At 39.7% G+C, this 27,316-nt stretch overlaps 1 protein-coding gene across 1 annotated transcript in view; it reads left to right on the forward strand.

The window, feature by feature from the left end:
* LOC136863844 (GTP-binding protein Rhes-like) overlaps positions 1-11,602 on the forward strand; it is a 70,609-nt gene extending 59,007 nt beyond the window's left edge. Inside the window, exon 4 of the mRNA XM_068226115.1 lies at positions 11,480-11,602. Within this exon, the coding sequence (XP_068082216.1) occupies positions 11,480-11,602 (123 nt within the window). The remainder of the gene's footprint in view (positions 1-11,479) is intronic.
* The last annotated feature ends 15,714 nt before the right edge of the window (positions 11,603-27,316 follow it).

The raw sequence follows: 27,316 nt of genomic DNA on the forward strand, positions 1-27,316 counted from the left end.
CTTCGTGATGATCTTATTTTTGATTTGGTACAAACTGATCTGGTGTTTGCCTTTGTACCGGGCATAATGCCACAAATTTCGAGAACACATCTATGCAGACAAATATATGTTTCGATCCACGGCGGCTTGCTGGGGGAGGACCGAAATAGTTCTTTGCATACAATTGTGTCGGATCGGTGGTACAATAGGCTTCGGAGCTTTAAACAGGAAGGTTTTCGGCTTAACTAGCTGGCACTTGTCAGAGGTGCGATAAACCTGCTGCACCGTTCGTCTCATACGAGACCAGGTAAATGTTTCGTGAAGAAAAGCTGTTACTTTCTATATTCCAGCGTGTCCTGTCGCATCAAATCGACCTGGAACACCGGCGGGATAACTATCCGAGACTTCGTATTGCGTTCATCGATGAATTTATGTAGTAAATTTTCGAATAAATGGTAGGATGTTGCTTTCTTATGTGCATCAATGAATCTGGGTGTGCCCGGTTCTATAACCTTTCTCAAAATGTCTAACATCAGGCGAGTGGGCAGATAGTTTTCCTGCTCTTGACTAAGACCTCGTAACCTGTGGAGTATAGCTTGGTCTTCGCCATCTAATACCGCTGAATAGGTTGTAACCTCGTATGGGTTCGGATTCGTGTTAAGCGCATCGGCTATCCCATTCAACTTGCCGGGACAATGTTCAAGGGTGAGGTTGAATTGTTGAATACATAACGACCACCTCCAAACACAGTCGCTTCAGATTTCGTAATAAACGTCACGGCCTTATGATCCGTCCTTATGGTGATCGGGAATCCATAAATATATCTTCGCCACTGGGTTAGAGCTACAACAATGGATATCTCTAACTCCGTCGTGGTCCATTTAAGTTCATGAGGCCTGAGTTTTCTACTCATGAGTGCAAGGTAGGTCGTGTTCTGCTCCTTCTAGGGTGTTTCTTGAAACAAAATGGCTCCTATTCCTACACTGGATGCATCGGTTTCGATAATGAATCGATGATCGTGTAATGGATATCCCAGATTGACGGTATTCGCCAACATCTCCTTTGTTTTTCTAAATGCCTCATTGTGGTCTCCGCTATATAATCAAGCCTGAAAATCCCATGCATTACAAAAAATTTGCACTACTGATGTGAACTCATTATCGCATACAAAAGTTACTGGTGTGTTGCCTATGAAAACAATGACAATATCTGTCGCTACTATCACACATAAACGAAGTACCCTGAAAAAGGAATATACACACACCATAGCCACTCTAACATTACCGTATACCCAACTAACTAACTGAAAATAATGAAAGAAAAACTCAAACATGCTACATAAAATTCCAATAAAGAAAATACATCAGAAATAAAGGACAAGAAAATGCAAATATTCTACACTAATTTATATACACGCCAATTCACGCACATAGTCGAAACCAAGACAAGATTTACGTAGACAGTAATTTACATAATTCTACACCACGTGTTGATTTCAATGTCCAATGATACTTTCATTGAAATCAGCGGCAGCCATCACCTATATTTATGATGTTCATGGCTGTCAACTGCTATAAAAAACGCAAATAACATCTCATGGCAAAAATGAAGTTATGCTCTAAATCAGACATGGTGCAAAAGAAATCTCTCGGATGACGTTAATACAACCCCAATTATAGTTGATCTTGGCCATCTCCCAATCTTTCTAAATTTCAAAATAAATTGAAACCATTTGATATCATAAAACATCATCTTATCTATGCTGCACGTGTCAGTGTGTCTTATTTATCCATCACGCAATTAAATGTTCGATGATTAGTTGTGCTGGCTGATCATTCCAACTTAGGCCTTTTACATCGTAGTATTGAGTATTTTCTTAACTTCCTAATTCTCCACTTATTCTTATTAATCATATCGTCGAAGACTTCAAATTACACTCATTGCTTCCAGTACATTATTTCCTTCGCTACTCTCATCTTATATCACATGCTTCTCAGCTAAACCGCTGACCTAGAAATATCTCTTTTTTCTCTCAGGATAAATTCACGGCGAATGCTCATAATTCTTCCTCATAACGGGCAAAACTAACGTTCAAACTTCCACAACCAATTCATCAACTTGGATGTAGCAACAGTAGCTTCTTTACTTTTATTCTTATTAAAAGGACAACAAACAATCTCAGTTGGTTTCCACACCTACCCTGATCATTGGAGATTGCGTAAAATATGCCAACATGACTATCAAAATCACAAGTAGCGGGATTGCATACCACCAAAAAAGAAAATCACAACATCAAAAAAATCTCCCTGCCCGGAAATAAATTTGTATCATTACCATCATTTACTCATTACACCACGAGAATAAAAATCTCATTACACCACGAAAATAAAAAAATCCTAGAACTTACCATGTTTGAATGTACCATCCAGTGGAAAAATAACCATAATGAATTATAAGTTACAAAATCTGAGTTAAATGCTGGTGTGGAAAAATATCTCCCTACCGGGCGAGTTGGCCGTGCGTGTAGAGGCGCGCGGCTGTGAGCTTGCATCCGGGAGATAGTAGGTTCGAATCCCACTATCGGCAGCCCTGGTTTTCCGTGGTTTCCCATTTTCACACCAGGCAAATGCTGGGGCTGTACCTTAATTAAGGCCACGGCCGCTTCCTTCCAACTCCTAGGCCTTTCCTATCCCATCGTCGCCATAAGACCTATCTGTGTCGGTGAGACGTAAAGCCCATAGCAAAAAAAATATATCTCCAGTACAATACAACCATCATTATACTTGTGCGTGAACGGTAAACAAAGCTATCTACAAGGTGACGACTGCGACGTAAAGGCTACATGACTAACCTTACGTGACCATTAAATTACAGATCTAATATCTTAGACACTCGCGTCCTAAATAATTGTATTTACATCATTATAAACAACAACATGTTAGATTTGTATTTTCACTTACTGATTGTAGATTTGCCGGCCGTTTCTTCCATCGTCCCAGTGGCTATTTTAGCTTAAGCCATGGCTGTAGAGATGTGGGATGCGATTATTAACTTGTATTCAGACATAGTTGAGTTGTACACTTATTTTTCACACACACGGCACTGGATCTTCGTGCTTATACACTATTTACGAATTTTATACCTTAGATTACCACTGTAACTGACATTATTGGGCTTCGGGTACAATTTCACTAGTACACTGACCCTGAAGACATTACGAAACAATCCCACCGCCGTTCTGTACAGGTGGGCAAGATCTATCCCCTGAAATAACGGTATCTCGGCTTTACATACCCCCTTCACTAGGTTCCCGCTTGTTTGTTTATATTTCGAGGTCGACCACCTCACAATTCCGGGAATACTGCTAGACTGAATGAACTGTCTGTTAATTACTGGCAGCTCCCTGGGCTTGACCAAACCAAGACTTTCCTACCGTATTTTGTTGCTTGCCGCCGGTTTTCTATTGAACCTGCCTTATATTTCTACAAAAGTCATTGCCACATGAAATGATGTCGAATTTGTGAGTGTTAAAGTTTGTGAGATAAAGCGTGGAATTGATAACCTGTCACAGTTATGCTTGTTATGTTTGTTGTCCCACTAGAATTCCTATTCTGATTAAATACCTCCTCTCCTTTGAGCACTGTGCCCTAATAGTCTCACGTTACTTGTCAGCCTATACGCTTGAAAGTTAATGTTTCCATCACTGTCTAGGAGTTATCACAGCAAATTCGAAATTAATGTTCCCATCACAGTTTATGTTATAGCACAGCAAAATTTAACTTCTGTAAGTAACTTAGTCCTCTCTAAAGAACCAGAGAAACAAGGAAATGCAATTTGGTCCTTGTTTCAATGACGGTGACCTCCCCGTGGTAGAGAGGGGGCAACGACTGCATATAAAAATAATATTTTATATGCAGGCGGCTAACGAATGAAGGGACCGATTATCTCCCGGTATAAGGAGATCCCCTATACCAAGTGCCAACAGTCTCTTTGAGAGTGGATGAGCGGGTATGGGTAAGGGCACTCTATTGTCCTGGGGAAAAGAAATTGTTCCCAAAGGCGGAAGAATCAGTTTGGTCAACGGCATTAGGATGCATAAGGCAACGGGAAATCACTGCAATAAAAATCCTGAGAAATATTCCAATCAATCCACATGGCATGGCTGCAACGTAAAGATTGGAGCTGGCCGTGCGGATCGTCTACCTCAGTTTGGAGACGACGGCTTAAGAAGGAGTAACTTACTCAACTGTTGAAAAGATTTTTGAGTTGGCGAATTACAATATATTGATACAACACCCTTTGCGCAATGAAGCAAAACTGAGATTCTTGAACAACACTGAGGTTCTGAGAGAGAATGCGGTAGGCGGGTCTATTGTATATGTTCTGGGCCACCACGGGCTCCGCTTCCTGCCCTCAGGGGTTTTCCGTACTAGTATCCGTCCGCATTTTCGCGTGGCTTTCTTCAGCTGAAATAATTATTTTCATACATGTCGTACACCTATTTCTACAGCTATTTCTGAAGACATAATATTACTGCAAACACTCTGACGGACATTACATTAACCAACGATCGTAGAGTTATTAATTGATTTCTAAGCGTCCGTGGCACTGTTTACTCTTGACGATGCACTGTAGTTCGGCGTAAACTGACAACACGTGATTCAGAACGCGGGATCTGCTTTTTACCAACGCACTTTCTCAATTAAACTTATTATACAATTAATTACGAAAATATCATGGGAATCCTCGATTTCCTCCTGCTGTCGGGATCTCCCTGCTTCTGCTTTTACATTTTCAGATATCCAAGATTGACTAAAATTATTTGAGGTGTTGGTTCTACTACTCCTTTCAAAATTACGCTCCCTTGGCGTCGACCGGAATGCGCTCAATTTCGTTATATCCTACCTCACAAATAGTCGTCAGCGTGTCTCAGTAAACGATGTTACGTCCAAATGGGCTATCATATTACCTGGCGTGCCTCATGGATCTGTGCTGGGACCTTTATTATTAAGCCTGCATATCAATGATATTTCATCCCCACTTGTCCACTGTAAATACCATCTGTATGCCCGACCTAGAGGTATGTTATCATACCAGTGTAGATGGTATATGCGAAGCGATCCAGCATATGAATACAGACCTACAACGACTCACAACGAATACCAGAAGCTAGGCCTTACTCATCAATCCACGAAAGACTCAAAGCATAATAATTGGACACAAAAAATTACTATGTGCTCTAAATAGTAATCACAATCCTCCTCCGATTACCATTGATGATACCGAAATGCCATACTCCAAGATTTTTACAAATATTGGGGTCATCTTAAATGAGACTCTGACCTGGAATGAACATATAACTAATGTGTGCAGAAAAGTACATGCATCCATTTATCCTTTGAAGCGTCATAAATATGTTCTCCCACTGGACCTTAAATTGAAACTCATACAAACACTTCTATTTCCAAGCTTTGACTACTGTGAAAGTCTATTGACTGACTTAACCTGTGAACAAGCAACAAAGCTACAACGTGTACAGAACTCTTGCATTCAATATGCCTTCCAGCTCCGACATGATGCTCATATAACACCATACTACAAAAAGCTGGGACGGCTACGTCTAAATGACCGTAGAAAAACGCACCAAATGACCCTTGTCTATTCGTTGCTTTCTTCAAACAGTCCCACCTATCTATCATCAAATTTTAGGCTTCTTTCTTCATTCCACGAAATTAACACTCGTTCCGGATCACTACTTGAAATAGTACCGGATCAAACAAATACCTACAGCCATTCATTCCTGGTCTCTGCTTCGAGATTATGGAATACGATCCCGAAAGATATTAAAAAGTCTTGCTCGTCTAGGACATTTAAAACAGCCTACCGTAAATTCCTCCAGAGTACATACAGTTGACTCGAATGAATGTAAGAGTGAATGACGTATGAATGAAACCAAAAATTACGTACTAGATTTAAGTCCTTGGGCTATCCCATTTACATTCTTACTACTCTCATTTAGGGCTATAGACTGTTCGTAGAAATAGACTACATAGCAACATAGATTTTAGTATACTTAGATTGTAACATACTAACATTCAGTTAATTTATTTTAGCTTTATATTTGAATAAGTTTTCCTTTAAGCGAGTTGTAGATATATTCTTTAGGTTATAAGTTGATATTTTTTTTGGTATTATCCACTCTCTATTTATCCTATAATTTTTCATCAGTACTAACCTTAATTAGTTGTATTATTGTAACTCCTTATCTGACTTACATATCTCAATAACAGCAATTGATTACAATGATATTTTAGATTAATACTGTAAAAATAAAAAATGTATGTGGTTAAGTGTAAGAGAGGGCCAAGAGCCCTAACTTCGCCACTTAATGAAGACACAAATAAATAAATAAATAAATAAATAAATAAATAAATAAATAAATAAATAAATAAATAAATAAATAAATAAATAAATAAATAAATAAATAAATAAATAAATAAATATATATATATATAAATAAATAAATGAATAAATAAATAAATAAATGTGTAATTTTAAGCGTTCCCATCGGCTGAATATTTATTGAGGGTATGTTACGTACTTCTGGATGGACTCAACCACCAGTTGTCAAGGGGTGTTTGGTAACATTTTATCCTTGTTCCCCACTCTGCTTTGTCTCTCTCTGTCCCTTACTCTTTGTTAGTGCGAGGGTGTGGTTTTATGACCACGGCCATCCTGGTTCCCGTGAGAAAGTGACAGCAGAAGTATGCAGTCGTCGGTGTCCTCAGAATATTAGAGGGCTGTTAGCAAGTGCAATTACTTTGTTGTGTCCCAGAACGTGCCTTAAGACCCATGTTTGAGCTCAATTTTCGGTCCCCAGAGTTATATTGGACCTCACATGCCGCCTGAGTGAAACCTACGCAGTACTAGCTGTCTTATCTACCAAATCCTGGATAAAATGCTGTATTTTTACATTCATTCGGGATACGGATGCAATATCTCTCGCCAAATATAGCCCATACCCAGATTCTCGACATAGGTTTTAATTTTTGCCAACCATCTGCCGTCATACATACCTTTAAATTCTTGTTTGATGGCTTCCTGTAACACGATACCTCCTCCTCCCCGCTTGAGTCGCATCCAATAATTCACTAATCTTTTAACGCATTCCACCTCTAAATACTCGCCGCATATTATTAACGCACCCAAATTAGCTGTACATTGCGGTAGTCTCTATTAAATTTGTGTAAGATTTGGTTCAAAATGTATCTTTCTTCCAGTCCCCTTAATTCTACCCCCATATAGAGCTCTACTTAGAACTAATGTCTTAAACACTAATCTCAGTACCTTATAGTTTATCCCTGGGTATTTAGCCACTAGAATTATTACCGCTACGAGAGCTGCCACACCTCTGAATTTACTTCTCTTAATGTGATCATCCCATCCTCCTCTACTATTTAGCAGCACTCCTAGATATTCTAACATCTCAATTTCCTCAATTCTCTCCCTCTGTATCATCCATTTCATTCCATGTTTCCTCCTCTTCTTCTTACGTATAATCAACACCTTTGATTTGTTACAATTAATTATAATGACCACTTCTTTGCATATTCCGCCAATTTATTCATACTTCTCTGCGATCGCCCAGTTGTTAGAGTCATTAATAATATATCGTCCGCGAATATCAAACCTGGAATCTCTAAATTGGGACACGCGACCCAAACCACGTGGACACTCGCTCGCTATAATGTAGAATCATTTCGCCTCTAGCATGTCAGAAATTCTAGGCGGGACCGTCTAGACGTGAGCCCAATGGCGAAACACTTCACACACATATGAGGGTCTTTCTTTTTAGAACAGTTTTACAAAGTGCTCTTCCTTTCCTTTCTCATAAAATTTAGAACGTAAAATTAAAATTCAAGTCGAAGAAAGCCCAGCTCGGGATTATGCTGAACATATAGCTATTTCTAGTCGTCTCCTTGGCCGGTGTGTATTGCTCTTTACAGTTCCTGACCTGCTGCATTATTCGAGCCCTGTTCAGAACAGAGACGTGTGCTGAAAAGTTTAAATGCCAGTGAAAATCAGAAATGCGAAGATGTGGCAGAAGGAAGAAAGTCATTCCAGCGGAATTGGACGTTCCTGTTAATACTGTACATTGTCAACCATCATGAAAAAATAAATACAAGTTTTCAAGCATTCTTTCCTCTGCTTTAGAATGCCAAGTAGTATGCACATTTTCTTACAAAGTGCCACGAATTTTCGATAAATGGAGGTATTTTCAGCCTCCGCAAGCACTTCGAGATATCGAGGTTCGACTGTAGTATGGCCAGAGACATATAAGACATGCATAGTAAAAGCACGGTAACGTAGCACATGTTTATTTTTTTACGACAAGCTCCAGGCGTACGATCCGGACACCATCACACACTAAGAAGACACTGGCAATAGATAAGTTTTAAGTAGATTACCGCAGAAGGGAACATGCATGAAAGTGATTCGCATCACTCTATATTTTTCTCCAACCGCTGCCTCACACATGGGCTTGTCCCTGGTTAACGGCTAGATGCTCTTCTTGAATCCAATCGAGTGCGCACCGAGTTGTTCACTACCACGCATTTCTGTGGTGTGATGTGACAAACATAAACACCATGCCCTAGACTCAGAGCAATTAAGCAGACGAGGATAAAATCCCCGACCGGGCCAGAAATCGAATCCAGGGTCCTATGAACCGAAGGTCACGACGCTGACCATTCAGCCAAAGAACCGAATTGTACCGCTGCGTTATTTATCGCATATCTCCAGCCTGATGTGAAAGTGGGAGCCACAGACGACGGTGAAGTTCGAATTCACCATCTCCCGAAAGCGAGCTCACAGCTACGTGACTCAAACCTCACAGTTAATTCGCTTTGTTATCGCCACATAAACTAATTTACTCTATTCAAAATACAAATATTGCATCATAAAAAAGGGATTAGACGTTCGCGTTGAGCTTAGAGATATAGAATGGTTGGCCACAGTAGTGCAGTGTGATCTCAGCACACGTGGACAAGTCCATGGGGATACCGGCGCCTGTAGCACCCGTACTCCTTGGACCACATGCAAGCTCTTCAATGACCTTAGTGTTGTTTAGCCTCTCTTTTATCGGCCGATCACAGTTTGGTACTTCTTTACTTTAGAATTTTAAAATTCCTTGTGCCCTTCTCACTGATTACGTTGTCCGTCCATCAACTTCCTAGGCTTGCGGACGACGAATTTTCTGTTTGAAAATCATAGCCTCAACGGTCGTGGTATTGGCCATGTGTGTCCGGCGGTCAGATCATATTATACTAAGCAGTTTTCTACGATGATATGTTCGCAAATATTTTAAGTGTCTTCTCTAAATAATCCAAGTTTCGCAACAATGAGTAAGTGTTGGTGTCATCATAGCGCTGTAAACAAACAGCGTTGTCTGGATATAGTGGTCTTTCAGAAGACGACCATCAACACCTATGTTAACATTTGTGTACAACTTGTGGAAAGTGTTCAGTATTGTGTAGCCTTGCCATTGCCCTTGAAGGAAGGAGCTGGCTGGTCGGAGGACACTCAATAAAAACGAGGACCCCCAGAAAAGCTTCTCGGTTTGCAGTGTCCAAGATTTTCGTCTGTTTTACAGATTCCAGTTTGCTTTTCTGTTGTCCGTCACTGACTTATCTCTTTCTGTTTCTCAGGGGGTTCCACTAAACCACTTGTGTTGCTGTCTACGGGGAGGTCCAATGCCGATCTACCTTAGCAAACCATGGTGTTGATCATTTATCACATCAAAACCGACTTTAGATTTGTCTTCCTTAGGAATATGTTGGATGTGATCAGCTACCGTTATAGGGGAAGTCCCTGGAAGCAGATAGAACTAACTCAACTCTGTATTCAGTATAGCTCTACTGTAGTACAAATATCAACACTTTGAATTCAATTAAATTAAATTGTAAATATACTAGCACTGATAAAAATTGTAAAAATAAAATCCAAAATCTGCCTTTCAAGTACCTAACTTCGAAATTAAGATGACCAAAATAGGCCCTCAGCAGCCACTTGATTTATGATTGTTGAACTTGTAAAACGGTTGTGTGCAGAATAGAGGTCAAACTTCAAGGCTGACTTTGTACCTGCACTTAGATTGAAAAGAATAGATATTTTAATACCACACGTACAACAATCATACGAAAATAATCGAACTTTGAAAATAAATATTCAGAGGACTTTCCTGCAGCGTAGTTAACAATATGTCACCTCCATTGTTAATATATCACTTTCAACGCCATTTCTACTCATATGAGCAGTCCCAGCAGGCAGATCCACCTTCGATTTCACTCTAATGTCTTCATTTGACGGAAATGTGTGTCAATTCAGGGAGCATTTCAGTTTTGGGAAAAATAAAAGTCTACTGGGTCTAGGTCAGGTGTGTAGGGTGGATGGAGATGCACATTTATTTTTGTGTTTGTCAAAAGTTTACGAACCAACAGCGATTCATGGTAGAGGCGTCAGGAGTTGCTTTCCCACGAGCCTGATCTCTTTCCCCTGATTTTTTCTCAAACATCTCAAAGCATCGAGATAGTTCCAGCTGTTTGCCATTTGACCCTCGGGTGCACAATATTATGGATATCAAAAAAGACCGTAACCAACAATTTCACGCTGCCACGTTTCCGTCGGTCTCAGCGATTTTCTGCACACTTTGAAGCAGAAGGGAAAATCGATAGACTGCTTATAATATTGAAACTTCTCTGCAGACTCGCAAACCAACAGCTCCACAAATGAGCCGTAAATGGTTAGTTATTTAGGAAGGACAATTCTATACAGCACCACTAATGCTTCATATTTGCGCTCTATTTTCAGAGTTAGAACATTTTTTATCAAATCTCGCATTTTGGATAATCAGGTCGTAATAAGTGAGACTGACAACATGAGATTGTTGTTCTGTAATCCTAGAACCAAAGTGTCCCAGTCACTAGATTTTTGTTTAAATGTCTTCGGATGCCGAAGGTTTCGTACCTTTGGCGGTATAAACCAATGACCAGTTAACTGATATCATATTTTCATTCGTTAACACCTGTCGCTGGACTCTTCATTTCTTGCTGCTGTTAAAGGGCGACAATACTTACTTAATATCACATCATTCTTTGGTAAATGAACGCAGAGAAAGTTTGATAGAACTGGCAATAGTCTGTTTAACTTTGTCACTGACGATGGCAGTGAGAAGTACTGGCACATCCCGACTCCTAAACATCCATGGGTGTGAGACCTACCAGCGAGAAAGTCTCCACTGACATTAATCCGTACTTCAACCAACTTGAAGGAGTCTGTAGCCATGTGAAGGCTGTCTTCCCCACTATGACGTCATGATCGGATCCTCTATCTAAATACCATTCAGAATTAAATATAGGAGGACGTTAATATTTCTTGCTGATAAATCATCACGAAAGAATGAAAGTGTTTGCTTTAAAATAATTTTCTTGACTTGTTTCAGGTGCGATACAACTTGAGTCCCGCCGTTCGACGTCGCCGCCAGTCCCTCCCTAACGACACGAGAGGCACTGGAGGTGTGCCCAAGAGTCGTGTGGTTAAGCAAAACTCTTGTACGGTGGCTTAGCGTGCCTGAATATTGTATGAATATGTTAAGACTGCCATGGAAAAAATATTTCATATAAGAAATAAGGGAGGGTTAGAGATAGTAATGGAAACGACAGATAAGTCTGCACTGCTTTCTTGGAGCTTCTGCTGCATCCTTACGAGACTGATCCATGGATAATTTGAAGGATTTCAGAACACATTTCTCTTTGGGTCTTGTGATATATGAATGTAAGGAAAGTGGTTTGCAGAATCTAACAATCTCTAATAGGAACTAATAAGAGTGTAACTGGCAATTTGAGAACTACCGGGAATTTATTCCTATGTTGGTGATATCACACAACGTACAGTACAAGTTACTAACGTCTACAAGAGAACGGTGGAAAGTGAAGCTTCACACCAAATGATCAGAGGACACTTAACTAGAACAATGTGAAGAACGTGTCACTCCACTAATCATAAGGCTTCTCTCTCCAGGTGCCATCAAGGTGCGGTCCTTCAATGATGACTTTACTGCTAGTTTGAAGGCCGTCCTGGTCCCCGAATTCTCTCAACTTCACCAGGTATAAATATTTCTTCTCGATAGAACCAGGCTGTCTCATATAGTTTCTTCAAAAATTATAGATCTGGTCAGATATGTATAACTCACATGACAGTTCACTCTATCGAAATCAAAAGCGGGCATGTTCGATAATAAACTATTTATGACGAAGAGATGTGTAACCTCTCTTGGAGGAGGCATATTGAATCATTTCGAACTGATTACAGGGTATATAAAAATCAATGTAATGCAGAAGTCAGATCAAAGGTATTGTACGAAGCAAAAAAAAAAAAAAAGTTTCTCACTTGAGGTACCACTAGTAAATTTTCTAAGTTAATAATAATGGGACTAACCAGTTGCACAGCCAATCGTGGAGTAAGAATAATGTGCTGTGACTTAAGTCTGCAGGGAGTTATTGTTAACAGTAATAATTAAGTATTGGTTAAGAATGAAGTTGGGATCAGTTGACAAAATGTTAAACGTAGCCTTCTAACACCAAATGAAATATCAAACTAAAGGGTATTTTTGGGTGGGGTACAGATGACAAAAGTTTATCTTGCAAAACCTAGTCCCACCAATAGGTTAAATATAAATGGAACATTGATAGGAAAGAGATTATATAGAATATCAAAAAATGATTTGTAAAATAAAGTAGTTCTAAGAGCTAAGGATATTCAAAAGAAGCACATTGTTATATAGAGCGAAACTGGGAACATTTTGCAGTGTAATTTCAAGAATGATGACTAACGTAGATAATATAACAAAAAGGGAAATATGAGGAATAATACGGTGGTTCATGGGAGTACACAAATATAAAGCATGCAGAAGGAATAGGGATGATAACGCGTGTGCTTGGGCACATCTTATAAAACATTGGTTAGAGACAAGAGAATTAAGAGAGAAATTTGTAAATGAGGAGGACAGGAGGGAAACTTACAATGAAACTCAGTCGTATACCGTTGTAATGTTATTGAAGAGAGAGTAGTGAGAACTTCCTAACTGTCTGACTAACTTTACAAACATATAAAACTGCATTTAAGTTGAAAATCTGAATATCTGCATTTAAAATGGAAATTATGAAAATTAACATTCATTAAATAAAATACACACTCGTCGAACCCTGTACTCACACTTACTTGTTACCTGCTTACTTACACATACGTTATTTGAAGGGCGCCAGCTGTCACTCAGTACAGCAATAATAGAATGAGACTCTTGACCATCTCTAGGGTGTGGGGTAATAAGCTTACTTTTGACAACATACCATATAAGTTCTGGGAAAAGGAGATTGGCGTTCGGTTTCCCCATTAATTTTGAGGTTAAGATATTTTACTGTCAATGAAATGAAACTATGAATTCGTTTGATAGAACAATATATATTCTTTAAATAATATATCAAAAAATAGTGAGTCTTGTTGCGATAAAACAGATGAAAATATGAAATTATGACATTGCAACTGACAGAAACTAGGCATGAATTTAGATTCTTCTTGACCGGACATTTAACAATTTATACGAAATATTTCCCTCACTGATTCACTTGACTGTACCTTCAACACTTTGAGTGTAATTACGACGTAATCCATTGCTCTGGTGTTTACTGTAGATGTGTCACGCCTAACGTGGTGATACATCCTTGCGACTGCTTCTTCTCCATATCATCTGACTTCTTTGTAAGTCAATATGGTATGACCTCTTGGCAGGTCCAGGGTTGCCCTCTCTGACTTCTTGGTAAGCCTTGCGTCCGCGTCTTCCACTAAGTGACGGACCAACCATTTGGTCTCACTCTCTCAATGACCAATAATGGCTCACTGAGTCTTCACCATCTCTCGTTCACTGGCCAACTAAGGCCTCTTGATCTAGTAGACTTGTTCACTGTACTGCATCCGTATAAGTAATGACTGACGCTACAATGTGCACCCACCTTATATAGACTTTGGTTGACACAACTACGTAATCTCCAAAAATAACAATGACATACTCCCACCTACGCGACAGATATTACACGCAGTGGTGAAATAGCCCCGCGGCGACGAGTCCGTGCGCGCATATTCTAAATAAAAACGATGACATAGCCAAGGAGTGGCGATGACTTGGCAGAATCTCCAACAATATTGCACAATGCACCAACGTCATACCCAATCTCTGATATATACAACAATTCTCACTGTACAGGTATTGAGTGTTATACTACACATACGTATATATGTATACATCTAAGTGCAATCTTGCAAGCAACAGGCAATTGCAAAATTAAATAAAACGGATAATTACAATAATAGTACAATATCACAGATAACATAATAATAATACTGACATAATAATAATAATAATAATAATAATAATAATAATAATAATATACAGATAAAATCATACAATAATAAAAATACAGATATCATCTTGTAACGGGATTTGAACCGTTACAATTCGCCTCCCTCATAAATAAATCGAAGAACAAAGAATCGATTGATTTATGAACAAAATTATATATATAACACTGACACAGATAAACACTTTAAATGAGTATACAACAATAATTTTCTTTTTCAACATCCATACATTTTATAAAATATCACAACTATGAGAATTCTTCTCGCACATTGCCATCGTAGATAACTGTCCAGTGTCCCATTCTCTCTCTTTCTCTCATACAAATCACAAGAGTATAGCACTTGATTTAACACACACAAATAATTTTCAATCAATATACAACATTCTTCTCCTTTTTTTTTTAACATATCAAAATATTTTGTGAAATATCACTTATATGAGAACTTTTCTCGCATATGGTTATCGCAGATAACTGTCCAATGTCCTGTTCTCAGTTTTTTTTGTCACACAGTACATGACAATGTAGCACTTATTCTTCCAATACACCAATACGACACTTGGTTCACACGCATATCGCAGATGTTAGTTTTATTTTGCCAGTTTCTCACAAAATTATTCATCTTACTCTTATTTCAACAAATCTCACGTGAAATACTTCTTTACATATATAATACTACAAATACCGACAATATCCCCTTCCTGATCTTTTAAGGAATATGCACACTTCCCGATACGGTTCACAATAGTGAAATACCCCTGATACAAAATAATAACTTCAACATATTTCCCGCCTCTGCAGATGATGAAATGGAACTCTGAGTAGCACTCCGTCACGCAAACTGAATCAATTTTGCCCTCATTAACTTACATATATCAATAAATCACATCCTTCTTGGCAACAATAATTAAAGGTCCAATACTATGGCTACAAGATGGTTCAATTATTCCGTAATCCAGCATAATGTTTATTTGTTCTTAGACTTCACTAGCATTTTTAAGTTGAATGGGGTACTTACCTCCCACAAACGATCAATGGTCATTTACTACAAATTTATGTTCATATACGTGTTCTTCCTCACTTACCACTTAATACATCTCGATGCTTACCTAACATCGACCACAATTACTCCTCCTGTAATTCACTCAAATTACCTCACGTCACTGCCTCATACCGACTATCCCTCGGATACTGGTCGTTATAGACACCTGACACACTTCAACACATTTCCTCTCACTAGGAACAACTTCACTTACCTCTCATATATTTCAAAGAACACACGTCACCGACATACTTACCTCAGACCATCATAATTAACACGTACTTCTTTGCTAGTTTCCTCCCAGAACAAACACACACTACCTAAATTAAAGTCTACTCTACTTCCATGATTTGCAACCAAGTCAGCTCCTAAAATAACTGAATACACAAGTTTTGGTACAACAAGGCATGACTGAAACTTACAATTATCTTCACTTATGATCGGTACCGCTATCATTTTATTTACTCACTTTGACTCACCCAACGGCTGTTATAAGATCTGATAGTACCTTCACTTACCTCCTTCATATCACAATTTCCATCATCGGAGTTATTCCCTCACTACTTACATCACATTCTCGGCATTACAAGTACTTACATCACTTACCAGAATACTTCTTACGTCTAACTTACTGCTACCATTAATTACTTCATTATCTACGACTACGTCATTACTTAAATATCTCACTTAACATTACTCAGGTCACAATCACACTATACTTAAATCTGCTTTTACTACATAACTACTTATACTACATACCTGTTCATCTACTACCTTCAGACTGTTCACTTAATTTACCCGATTCCCTGTGAATCTGAAATACTCTGACTCGATAACGACACTTGGATAACATGCATATTAAGACTATCATAATCCCTCTGATAACTCAAATCCGTACGCCTCCCATCTTCCGATTCTCTTTGGTTACTCCTCTGACCCTCTCTGTTATACCTCAAATACATACGCCTCCCATCTTCCGATTCTCTCTGATTACTCTTCTGACCTTCTCTCTCATAACTCAAATACATACGCCTCCCATCTTCCGATTCTCTCTGGTTACTCCTCTGACCCCTCTCACCATTGACACAACTATTAATCCTCTGCTCATCTTGATCACCCCCTCTCCTCTGATACACGGCTAACATTTTTCCCTCTCTCTCTACTCTACTACTTTCCCCAGTTATCATGCGCTCTCTCTCACGCGCGCGCCCTTCCACACATTCCTTCCAAAGCCTGTCAATGAACTTGTCTTTCAATTCTCCTAAATTAGACATATTATCCCAGTACACTCGAAACCATATTCTACTTTCACCGATAAAAACATTAGACAAAATCTCCAACACATATTCCCATTCAATAATATTATTCCTCAACTTACTTGCAAATCTTTTCTCAACTACTTTTACAAATTCTACAGAACTGAACTGTTCTCCAGAAAACTTGGTTAAATCACGATCCCTACTGAACAAACCACTCGCTATTACCACTTCTCTCGCCATCTCACCTGTACCTTCTTGCCGTATCACTTCCTGGCAACTCAAAATTTCTTCTTCTTCTTATTCTTCCGCTGCTCTCTCAGCATTCTCTTCCACTATTCTCACGTCTTCCTGCAATTCTTCCTCTCTCTTTCTCACCTGCTGTGATAGCGTTTCCTGTTCGTTCCGCAGTTCACTGACTTCCACAAGTTTGCTTTCAATTTGTTCATTTCTACTAATCTGTTCCCTCGTATCTTCCCCAACTGCATTGCAAATCTTGTCCAATCTCTTCTCGACTACCTCATGAATTTCTTCCCGATTACTAGAAATTTTATCACTTAATTCTACGATATTCCCTGAAAATGCTCCTTTGACATGCTCAATCTGAATATGAATATTGCTCCGATTCAACTTCATTTTACCTCCTATTTCAACACACTCTTCATTTGACTTACTTTCTAACATATATTCTGACTTAGATGTTTGATTGTTTATCTCTAATATCTTAGAATCTATTTTATTAATGGTCACATTAAAATTTTCTTTATTACTGCCAATTAATTCTTCCATTTGTTTCTTATTATTTTCATTACTAATACCAATCATTTGCTCCATTTTATTACTACAGCGACCAAGCACTTCTTTCATCTGTTTATTCCTATTTTCAATACTACTACTAATCACTTCTTCCATCTGTTTACTCCTATTTCCATAATAAATATCAATCTTTTCCTCCATATGTTCCATATGTTTCTTGAGCCCGGTCATTTCGGCCATGAACAAATTAAAAAAATCTTGGTTCATTCCCCCCGCGATTTCCTTTTGAGTTTCAGTGTGCTTCTCAATTTCTGCACTTTCCTGAATTTCCTCAGAATTTTCCATCGTATTCACCTGTTCCCTACTCTGAATTTCACCTTGGATGTCCGCAGAAGCAATGACCTCGTCGTCACATGACTTGTTATTGTCTTCCTTGTCCATCTTTGGTTCACTAGTGATAGTACGCGATCTCAAATTAATTTCCCTCTTCAAATCCCTTGACATATCCCCAAAATACAAATATATATCACAAAATTATAGTCCTGACATTTACCGGTAATAATTTCCGTTGGCTTAAATGCGCACACTCCTCCCAAAATGAACCTATGATATGCTGTCATTCAGAACAAATTCTGAATTTATTCGAGTCCCACGTTGCGTCGACACATTGAGAACTTCCTAACTGTCTGACTAACTTTACAAACATATAAAACTGCATTTAAGTTGAAAATCTGAATATCTGCATTTAAAATGGAAATTATGAAAATTAACATTCATTAAATAAAATACACACTCGTCGAACCCTGTACTCACACTTACTTGTTACCTGCTTACTTACACATACGTTATTTGAAGGGCGCCAGCTGTCACTCAGTACAGCAATAATAGAATGAGACTCTTGACCATCTCTAGGGTGTGGGGTAATAAGCTTACTTTTGACAACATACCATATAAGTTCTGGGAAAAGGAGATTGGCGTTCGGTTTCCCCATTAATTTTGAGGTTAAGATATTTTACTGTCAATGAAATGAAACTATGAATTCGTTTGATAGAACAATATATATTCTTTAAATAATATATCAAAAAATAGTGAGTCTTGTTGCGATAAAACAGATGAAAATATGAAATTATGACATTGCAACTGACAGAAACTAGGCATGAATTTAGATTCTTCTTGACCGGACATTTAACAATTTATACGAAATATTTCCCTCACTGATTCACTTGACTGTACCTTCAACACTTTGAGTGTAATTACGACGTAATCCATTGCTCTGGTGTTTACTGTAGATGTGTCACGCCTAACGTGGTGATACATCCTTGCGACTGCTTCTTCTCCATATCATCTGACTTCTTTGTAAGTCAATATGGTATGACCTCTTGGCAGGTCCAGGGTTGCCCTCTCTGACTTCTTGGTAAGCCTTGCGTCCGCGTCTTCCACTAAGTGACGGACCAACCATTTGGTCTCACTCTCTCAATGACCAATAATGGCTCACTGAGTCTTCACCATCTCTCGTTCACTGGCCAACTAAGGCCTCTTGATCTAGTAGACTTGTTCACTGTACTGCATCCGTATAAGTAATGACTGACGCTACAATGTGCACCCACCTTATATAGACTTTGGTTGACACAACTACGTAATCTCCAAAAATAACAATGACATACTCCCACCTACGCGACAGATATTACACGCAGTGGTGAAATAGCCCCGCGGCGACGAGTCCGTGCGCGCATATTCTAAATAAAAACGATGACATAGCCAAGGAGTGGCGATGACTTGGCAGAATCTCCAACAATATTGCACAATGCACCAACGTCATACCCAATCTCTGATATATACAACAATTCTCACTGTACAGGTATTGAGTGTTATACTACACATACGTATATATGTATACATCTAAGTGCAATCTTGCAAGCAACAGGCAATTGCAAAATTGAATAAAACGGATAATTACAATAATAGTACAATATCACAGATAACATAATAATAATACTGACATAATAATAATAATAATAATAATAATAATAATAATAATATACAGATAAAATCATACAATAATAAAAATACAGATATCATCTTGTAACGGGATTTGAACCGTTACAGTAGTTGCACCCGGGATGAATTGCTAATTTACTGAACACTATTGTTAAAGGAATCTGGAGAAATGAAATAGCGTACGGCTTTTAGTGCCGGGAGTGTCCGAGGACAAGTTCGGCTCGCCAGGTGCAGATCTTTTGATTTGACATCCGTAGGCGACCTGCGCGTCGTGATGAGGATGAAATGATGATGAAGACGACATATACACCCAGCCCAAGTGCCAGCGAAATTAACCAATTAAGGTTAAAATTCCCGACCCTGCCGGGAATCGAACCCGGGACCCCTGTGACCATAGGCCAGCACGCTAACCATTTAGTCATGGAGGTGGACGGAATCTGGAGAGATAAACTAATATAGGTTTTGTAGCGGTATAATTATTGGAACTATGTGGAATTACCGCTAAACCGGAAATCAGTTCCTGTGGAATTTAAAAGAAAAGAGAAAGGAAACTATTGTTTAACTCTGCTCAATGTAACGCACCTCAGCGATAGCTAATTGTGGTATATTTAAGGTTCTTATTGGTGTAAAATGTGAAATAACGGTGAAATGAAATGGCGTATGCCTTTTAGTGCCGGGAGTGTCCGAGGACAAGTACGGCTCGTCAGGTGCAGGTCTTTTGATTTGACACCCGCAGGTGACCTGCGCGTCGTGATGACGATGAAATGATGATGAAGACGACACATACACCCAGTCCCCGTGCCAGCGAAATTAACCAATGATGGTTAAAATTCCCGACCCTGCCGGGAATCCAACCCGGGACCCCTCTGACCAAAGGCCAGCACGCTAACCATTTGGCCATGGAGCCGGACGAAATAACGGTAGTCTGATCCCCCACCATTGGATATTCGGTCGAGCTTTGTTGTTATGAAGTTGGTATTGTTAGCTCGCCAACTGTCGATTTTTTTGCAGCGCGCTCTGGCGTAAGCCGCTAGTACCGTGGTTGTTGTGAGCCAGCTTCGCTTCAGGCAAGATGTCTTGGCTGCGGCCTTCTGTTATAATGGCCAGCAAGCAGTCTGTGTGTGTATTCAAACCACCCTAATCTGTGATTTCATCGTGAATTAAATTACTGTTGGTGGTGGGTGGTTGATAGAAAATTATTTGTGTGCAGTTTTTCTTTTAAGACATAAGTTTAATGCGACCGTTGCTTTCACCATCGGATTATGCCGTAATTCATGGATATAACTTCTCCACGGTTGTAAGTTGTAAAATATTTACATTGTGAGAAGGCCTCAGCACCTTGGGTAAGTCCAACCTTGTATAACCTGCTATAAGCAATCCAACATGTCTGCTAGCCATGTGACATTAATTACTTTTGGGTGGACTGAAGATCCAATCGCCTTCCAACCATGTTAAGGCATAGGAACTGAAGTATTTTGTGGTTAACATTATTGAATTCCGCCAATTTAAATATGCCCAACCTATTATGTTATATTTGGGCGAGAAAAAAATCAATTGAAGTGAAGTACTTGTATGTGACTTGAACCGCAGTTGGTAATTGTTAGCATGTGTTTTCAAAAGATCTGCTTTTTTAACTGGAGCTGTAGTAAATTAATTTAGTGTACCTGAGGTTATTAATTGAAAATTTCTCCCGGTGGAAAGGAAAGAAACAAGGAAACGAATTTACAAACTGCGTAGTCTGTATGCAGAATTAGCCTCATAAAGGCGACTGAGTATTTAAAATTAATGTAACGTTTGTAGATTTTAAACCCAAGTGAATACTTAAGCGTGCTTTGGGTTGAATTGAATTTAATTCCATTTTCTTTCTTATTAATTTTCCTTTTTGCTATTATTATTATTATTATTATTATTAATAATAATAAAAACATTTTCCGTTCTTTAAATTTTTATTAAAGGCTACTGTTTCTGATGCTGCCCTCCATTTCATTGCGTTGTTGTGGTATGCTTGCGTCTTGGTTATCTTGATAACGGTTTGATTAATGCGCATTGTCGCGGCGTAAGTCAGTGTTGTAACAATACTTGAGATGCTCTGACGCTCGTTGTTGTGTTGTGCACTTATGCCGTTGGTGTGATGAACTGGGTCACCAGGTGAGTTTTAATTGCTTCGATATTATTGTGTTACCGTATAAATGTTTTCTTTCAATCATTTCTTGTTTTCTCTTTTGAAGCGGGCTCTTTACTTATTTAATTTTAGCCTTCTTTTAGGTTACTTCGTTCTGTTGGGGGACGCGGATAGATGTTCTTCCGTGTTCACCGAGGTATCTCAAACCATGTAATTATTTATTGTATTTATGCCTGTTGACCTTTAATTGTTTAATCAAAATTTGGAACATTGTAAAAGGGTAAACTGAAAGGTGAGCGCGTGCCCACACCTAAGGTATAAATTACATGAAAAATTATTTTATTTTCTTTTAAAAGAAAAAGGGGTTCGAGCTCGAAAAGTAATTTGTTTTAACTTCAAATTTATAGGTCAAACTCAAATTATTTTTCTAGAAATTTTTATGAACCTTTTAAATTGGTTGAGATTGTAGGTTCTCTAGCTTGGTGACCACGCTTGGTGTGGCAGTTCTATTGTAAATGAGCCTTGTCATTAGTTTTTCTTTTAATATTTAATTGATTTCAATTTGTTCTATATATTTATATTGGACCACCCACACGACTTATTGTATTTCTTATATTGTATTAAATTTTGGTCCTTAATCGTGACGTGAGTGTTATTATAGTGAATTGCTCTTTACTTTTAATTCCTTCCACCCTCTGTTATGGTCGTTGATCTATTGGCTTTGCCCAGATTCCATCGCTTCCGTATCCTGTGTTTGTGTTTCATCGAGGCCCTTCCCTCAGTAGTTGGCGTGATTTCGCGCTGGGAGGTGCCTCTTATCTCTTTAGTGGTAGTGTTAACAATTGAAGACTTGAGCTGCGGTATTGTGACTTCAATTGTTTGATTGCCCTCTCCTTCGTTTGTTGGTACGCCACAGTTTGAAATGCTACATGCTAGTTAGTGACGGAAATATTCCTAAAGTAACCTAGACAATATAACTTTGTTGAATTCTAGAGCTATTATGTACGTAGATTACACTTTCAGCTAATAAATAATGAACCGTCATATACTATTTAAATTGCATATTTTGATAACAGTCCGCCTCTGTGATGTAGTGGTTAGCGTGATTAGCTGCCACCCCCGGAGGTCCGGGTTCGATTCCGGCTCTGCCACGAAAATTTGATAAGTGGTACGAGGGCTGGAACGGGGTCCACTCAGCCTCGGGAGGTCAACTGAGTAGAGGTGGGTTCGATTCCCACCTCAGCCATCCTCGAAGTGGTTTTCCGTGGTTTCCCACTTCTCCTCCAGGCGAATGCCGGGATGGTAGCTAACTTAAGGCCACGGCCGCTTCCTTCCCTCTTCCTTGTCTATCCCTTCCAATCTTCCCATCCCTACACAAGGCCCCTGTTCAGCATAGCAGGTGAGGCCGCCTGGGCGAGGTACTGGTCATTCTCCCCAGTTGTATCCCCCGACCAAGGGTCTGAAGCTCCAGGACACTGCCCTTGAGGCGGTAGAGGTGGGATCCCTCGCTGAGTCCGAGGGAAAAGCCGAACCCGGAGGGTGAACAGATGATGATGATGATGATATTTTGATAATATCCATTCCAGATGTCCAACGTGGTATGCAGGGACTGGGGATGACTGCTGTGTTGACCCTCACTTTGGGGGACTCACTTTTCCGGAGTATGCGGTGAACCTTTAGAGCATGCCCAAGAAGTATCGTATTTTTGTTTAAGTTCCACTAATTATCATAAAGTTTCCAACATTCGTTTCAGGACATCTCTTTCTGTGTTCAATTACTAAATCATTTCATCATCATCATCATCATCTGTTTACCCTCCAGGTACCTCGCCCAGGCGGCCTCACCTGCTATGCTGAACAGGGGCCTTGTGGAGGGATGGGAAGTTTGGAAGGGATAGGCAAGGAAGAGGGAGGGAAGCGGCCGTGGCCTGAAGTTAGGTACCATCCCGGCATTCGCCTGGGGCAGAAGTGGGAAACCAAGGAAAACCACTTCCAGGATGGCTGAGGTGGGAATCGAACCCACCTCTACTCAGTTGACCTCCCGAGGCTGAGTGGACCCCGTTCCAGCACTCGTACCACATTTCAAATTTCGTGGCAGAGCCGGGAATCGAACCCGGGCCTCCGGGGGTGGCAGCTAATCACGCTAACCACTACACCACAGAGGCGGACACTAAATCATTTAAGTGTTAAATTTGGTTTGGGATGTTAACGAACACTTTCTTATTTGTGTTTTTTAATTATGCTATAGGATATCAACTTTTGTATACTGCGTACATCCAAAGTCAGAAAATATTACACAACAAACAATACCTCTCCCGAATCTGTGGTTTCCTAGATTATACTTACCTTAACTTAACTTAACCACTACGACGTACAGGGTGAACAAAAATGCAGCACGTGGAGGTCGGCATGCGTTTCCTCGTCGAAATTAACGACAAAAAGTTTATCTTGCAAAACCTAGTCCCAACAATATGTTTAATAGAAATGCGAGTTAAGGAACGAGGCTCTGGCAACGCTGCAACGGCGTGCAGCGTGGGCAAGCACAGCTTATATGAACTCGACTCTTTGCCCGAGATGTCTCATTAGCTCAGTGAGTCGAGGTAATGCCATAAACGCCGGTTGTGCGGACGCGCCGATGTTCGAGTCGCGGTCGCTCCAATTTTTTTCAGTTAATGCAACAAATTGTATCCAATGTAAACCTCCACTATGCAATGCACTATCTTCTGTCTTACCGTTAGAGTTACTTTTATTTAAACATTCAAACATAATATGAACTTCTTACAGACGTAAACGACCACCTTGTTTCGTACATTACACAAATAAAGCCAATACGTAGAACATAATAGTGGACACAGTAACATCATCTCTATCCAATGCGGCTCAAGGAAACACAATACAGTACAGCAGGTAGGCTACACTGGATTGCCCATTATGCTACGCACAATAATTCCACAGTGTACGTGTGACGTCCAGTTTATCATCACAGAGCCGGTACGTACACTTGCGAGCAACGTTCACTTCACAGAAGATGTTCAAAGCGACCACCTTGCATTTTCAATCATTTCGCCACTCTCTGGAGCATACTTTGCCGGACCCTACGCAACACACCTGTATCCACCATTGCCGATGCAACATGCACGCGAGCTATTAGATCTTGCACATACATGGGTGGAGTACTATAAACATGTTCCTTTAAGTGTCTCCACAAATAAAAATCTAGTGGATTAAGGTCCGGAGAACGTGGAGGCAAGAACATTGGACCCCCACGACCAATCCATTTTCCTAGAAACGCTTCATTTAACCAGTTACGCACAGTCATTCCAGAGTGTGGCGGTGCACCATCATGCTGAAACCATAGCTGTCGCTGAACACAAAGTGGAACGTTTTCTAAAGCGTCAGGCAAATGTTACCCAGAAACGTACGATAACTTGGCTCATTCTACTTGTCCGGCAATAGTTAAGGGCCGAAGAGTACTCCTCCCACGATTTCAGCCCACAGGTTTATGCCAAAGCGTGCCTGAAAGCCACGTTCACGGGTGACATATGGGTTGTGGTCAGACCAATAATGGCTGTTGTGATGGTTGAAAATACCTTACCGAGTGAAGCTATATTCGTCACTCCATATCACATTCTTTATAAAATGTTCGTTATCTTCAACTTGTTGCAAAAGCCATTCACAGAACTATACTCGTTGAATGCGGTCTTCTGACCACTGGTGTTGAGTTAAGGTTCAATGACACGGATACAGTTTTTAGTCGTGCAACACGTCAACAACCAGTGTTTGGGATACCTGGAACTGTCTTGCAATATCACGGGTACTTCTCCGAGGTGATTGGTGAAAGGCTTGAACAATGTCGTGCTCTGTTTGTACAGTACGTCTAGTCCATGGAGGACCTCTGTCCACTACTTGTGGACGAAGATTACCTGTTTCCCGTAGGCGTTGCTCAAGCCGACGAAAAACATTCTTATCGGGATGGCGCCTTTGAGGGTACCGTGCTGCATACTCACAAGCAGCAGCAGAAGCTTAGTTATCGGATGCATCCAACAATGAAAGCAAATCGACGTATTCGCCTTTTGTGTGCTCCAACAGAAAGCCGCCCTACATGCACTTGACAGGACCAGTTATGGTTGTGCACTGCGTGGTTAGTCGACTCATGCATTCAGTTGAATGGATCATACTGTCATGTGTTCGACTATTGTCATGTGACAACAGGATGTCATGCTTACAAACGCAGTTACACGACGGGAACTACGGACCTGACGTCACACGCACAAAAGAAGAAAACAACCGGACGTAGATTCGAGCCGTAGCTCCATGGTGCATGTGGGTTTGATAACCCAGCCGTCTATTCAGTGAGCTGCGACGGCGGGTACGGTAGAGCGGGATGATAAAACGTTTATCTAATACATTCCGATGGGTTGCAGGATGTGACAGTGTTACCAGCTTCTCGTGTTTAACTTGTTTCTCTACAGCACCAGGAACGATTTGGCTATAGAAACTTTTGTCATGCAATGGGATGAGGACTCGCATGCCGCCCTCCAAGTGCGGCATTTTTTGTTCACCCTGTATAAATAGAAAGAATTCGCTAATGATTTAGATGGACAGGTCTGTGTACTTGGACCTTTTAGTAAACTCCAACGATGAGCATACTCAAGTCTTCTATAGATCATATTACTGTTCACGCCTCCTCCCGTAGACAGGACATGTGTACTAGTCGTTACGCGATATCAACAACACTGCTGTTCCCCGAACTTGAAGTGTAGCGTATCATTCTCACCACTGTTTTCAAAATCTTGAGGGATGAACAAAACGTCGGGACGTGCATATGATCTTAACTACATTGGAAAACGAATCCACAGCTTCAGACATTCTCTAAGTGTAGCATTTAACAACATAGTATTTGTAAAGAATTGACCAGGGTCTCAATTTCCCGTGATGATAAAACTATTGCTTATGTAATTTGTAAAAAGAAACTAACGAGAAGCTGTGGGAAAAGTAGAGAATGCTACTATCACATGTGATATGATCACTTCACTCACATTTCTTTGGCATTCGGGACACATGCGCGAAAGTCCAAGTCTTCTTATTGTTGGGTTAATATGGCAAATAATTGGACTTATTTTGCTCCGTCGCTGAGCAAAAACTTCGCTTCTCCCTCTTAGAATATATCACTAGATCAAAAGTGCGCAAATACGACAAAATGCATCACTTTGAGTAAAAGTACATGTGTCCACTTTTGTTATTTGGCACGGTCAGTATTCACATCAATTTGTGTATTACTGAATAAATTTACTAAAATACTTTAATCACAACCTAGAATTTAATATTCAGAAGATTATGTTATGAGAAAATGACATCAAGTGCATTTGTGTATGTATTTTCAAATTAAATTATGTTCCGGACATCATTTTAATTGTTCATTGCAGAAATCTCCAAGAGTTCATTAAAGCAGTTTTTCCTGCTTTAACAAATAAGAGCAATAAAGTAAAACTACATAAATGTTCACGTAATTATTTTACTTCTAATCTTCGTAATGAAAATTGCATCTTGCATTCTGCAGATGATAATAAAAATACAGTATTATATTCCATGATTTGTCACTTTTGTGTATCCATTTTTATTCACATATTTGCATCAAGAAATTTTACATTATAAATCCCAGATTTATTGGAAGTATCTAAATGTTTAACGCT

Source organism: Anabrus simplex, chromosome 2 (genome assembly GCF_040414725.1).
Source record: "Anabrus simplex isolate iqAnaSimp1 chromosome 2, ASM4041472v1, whole genome shotgun sequence".
NCBI lineage: Eukaryota > Metazoa > Arthropoda > Insecta > Orthoptera > Tettigoniidae > Anabrus > Anabrus simplex.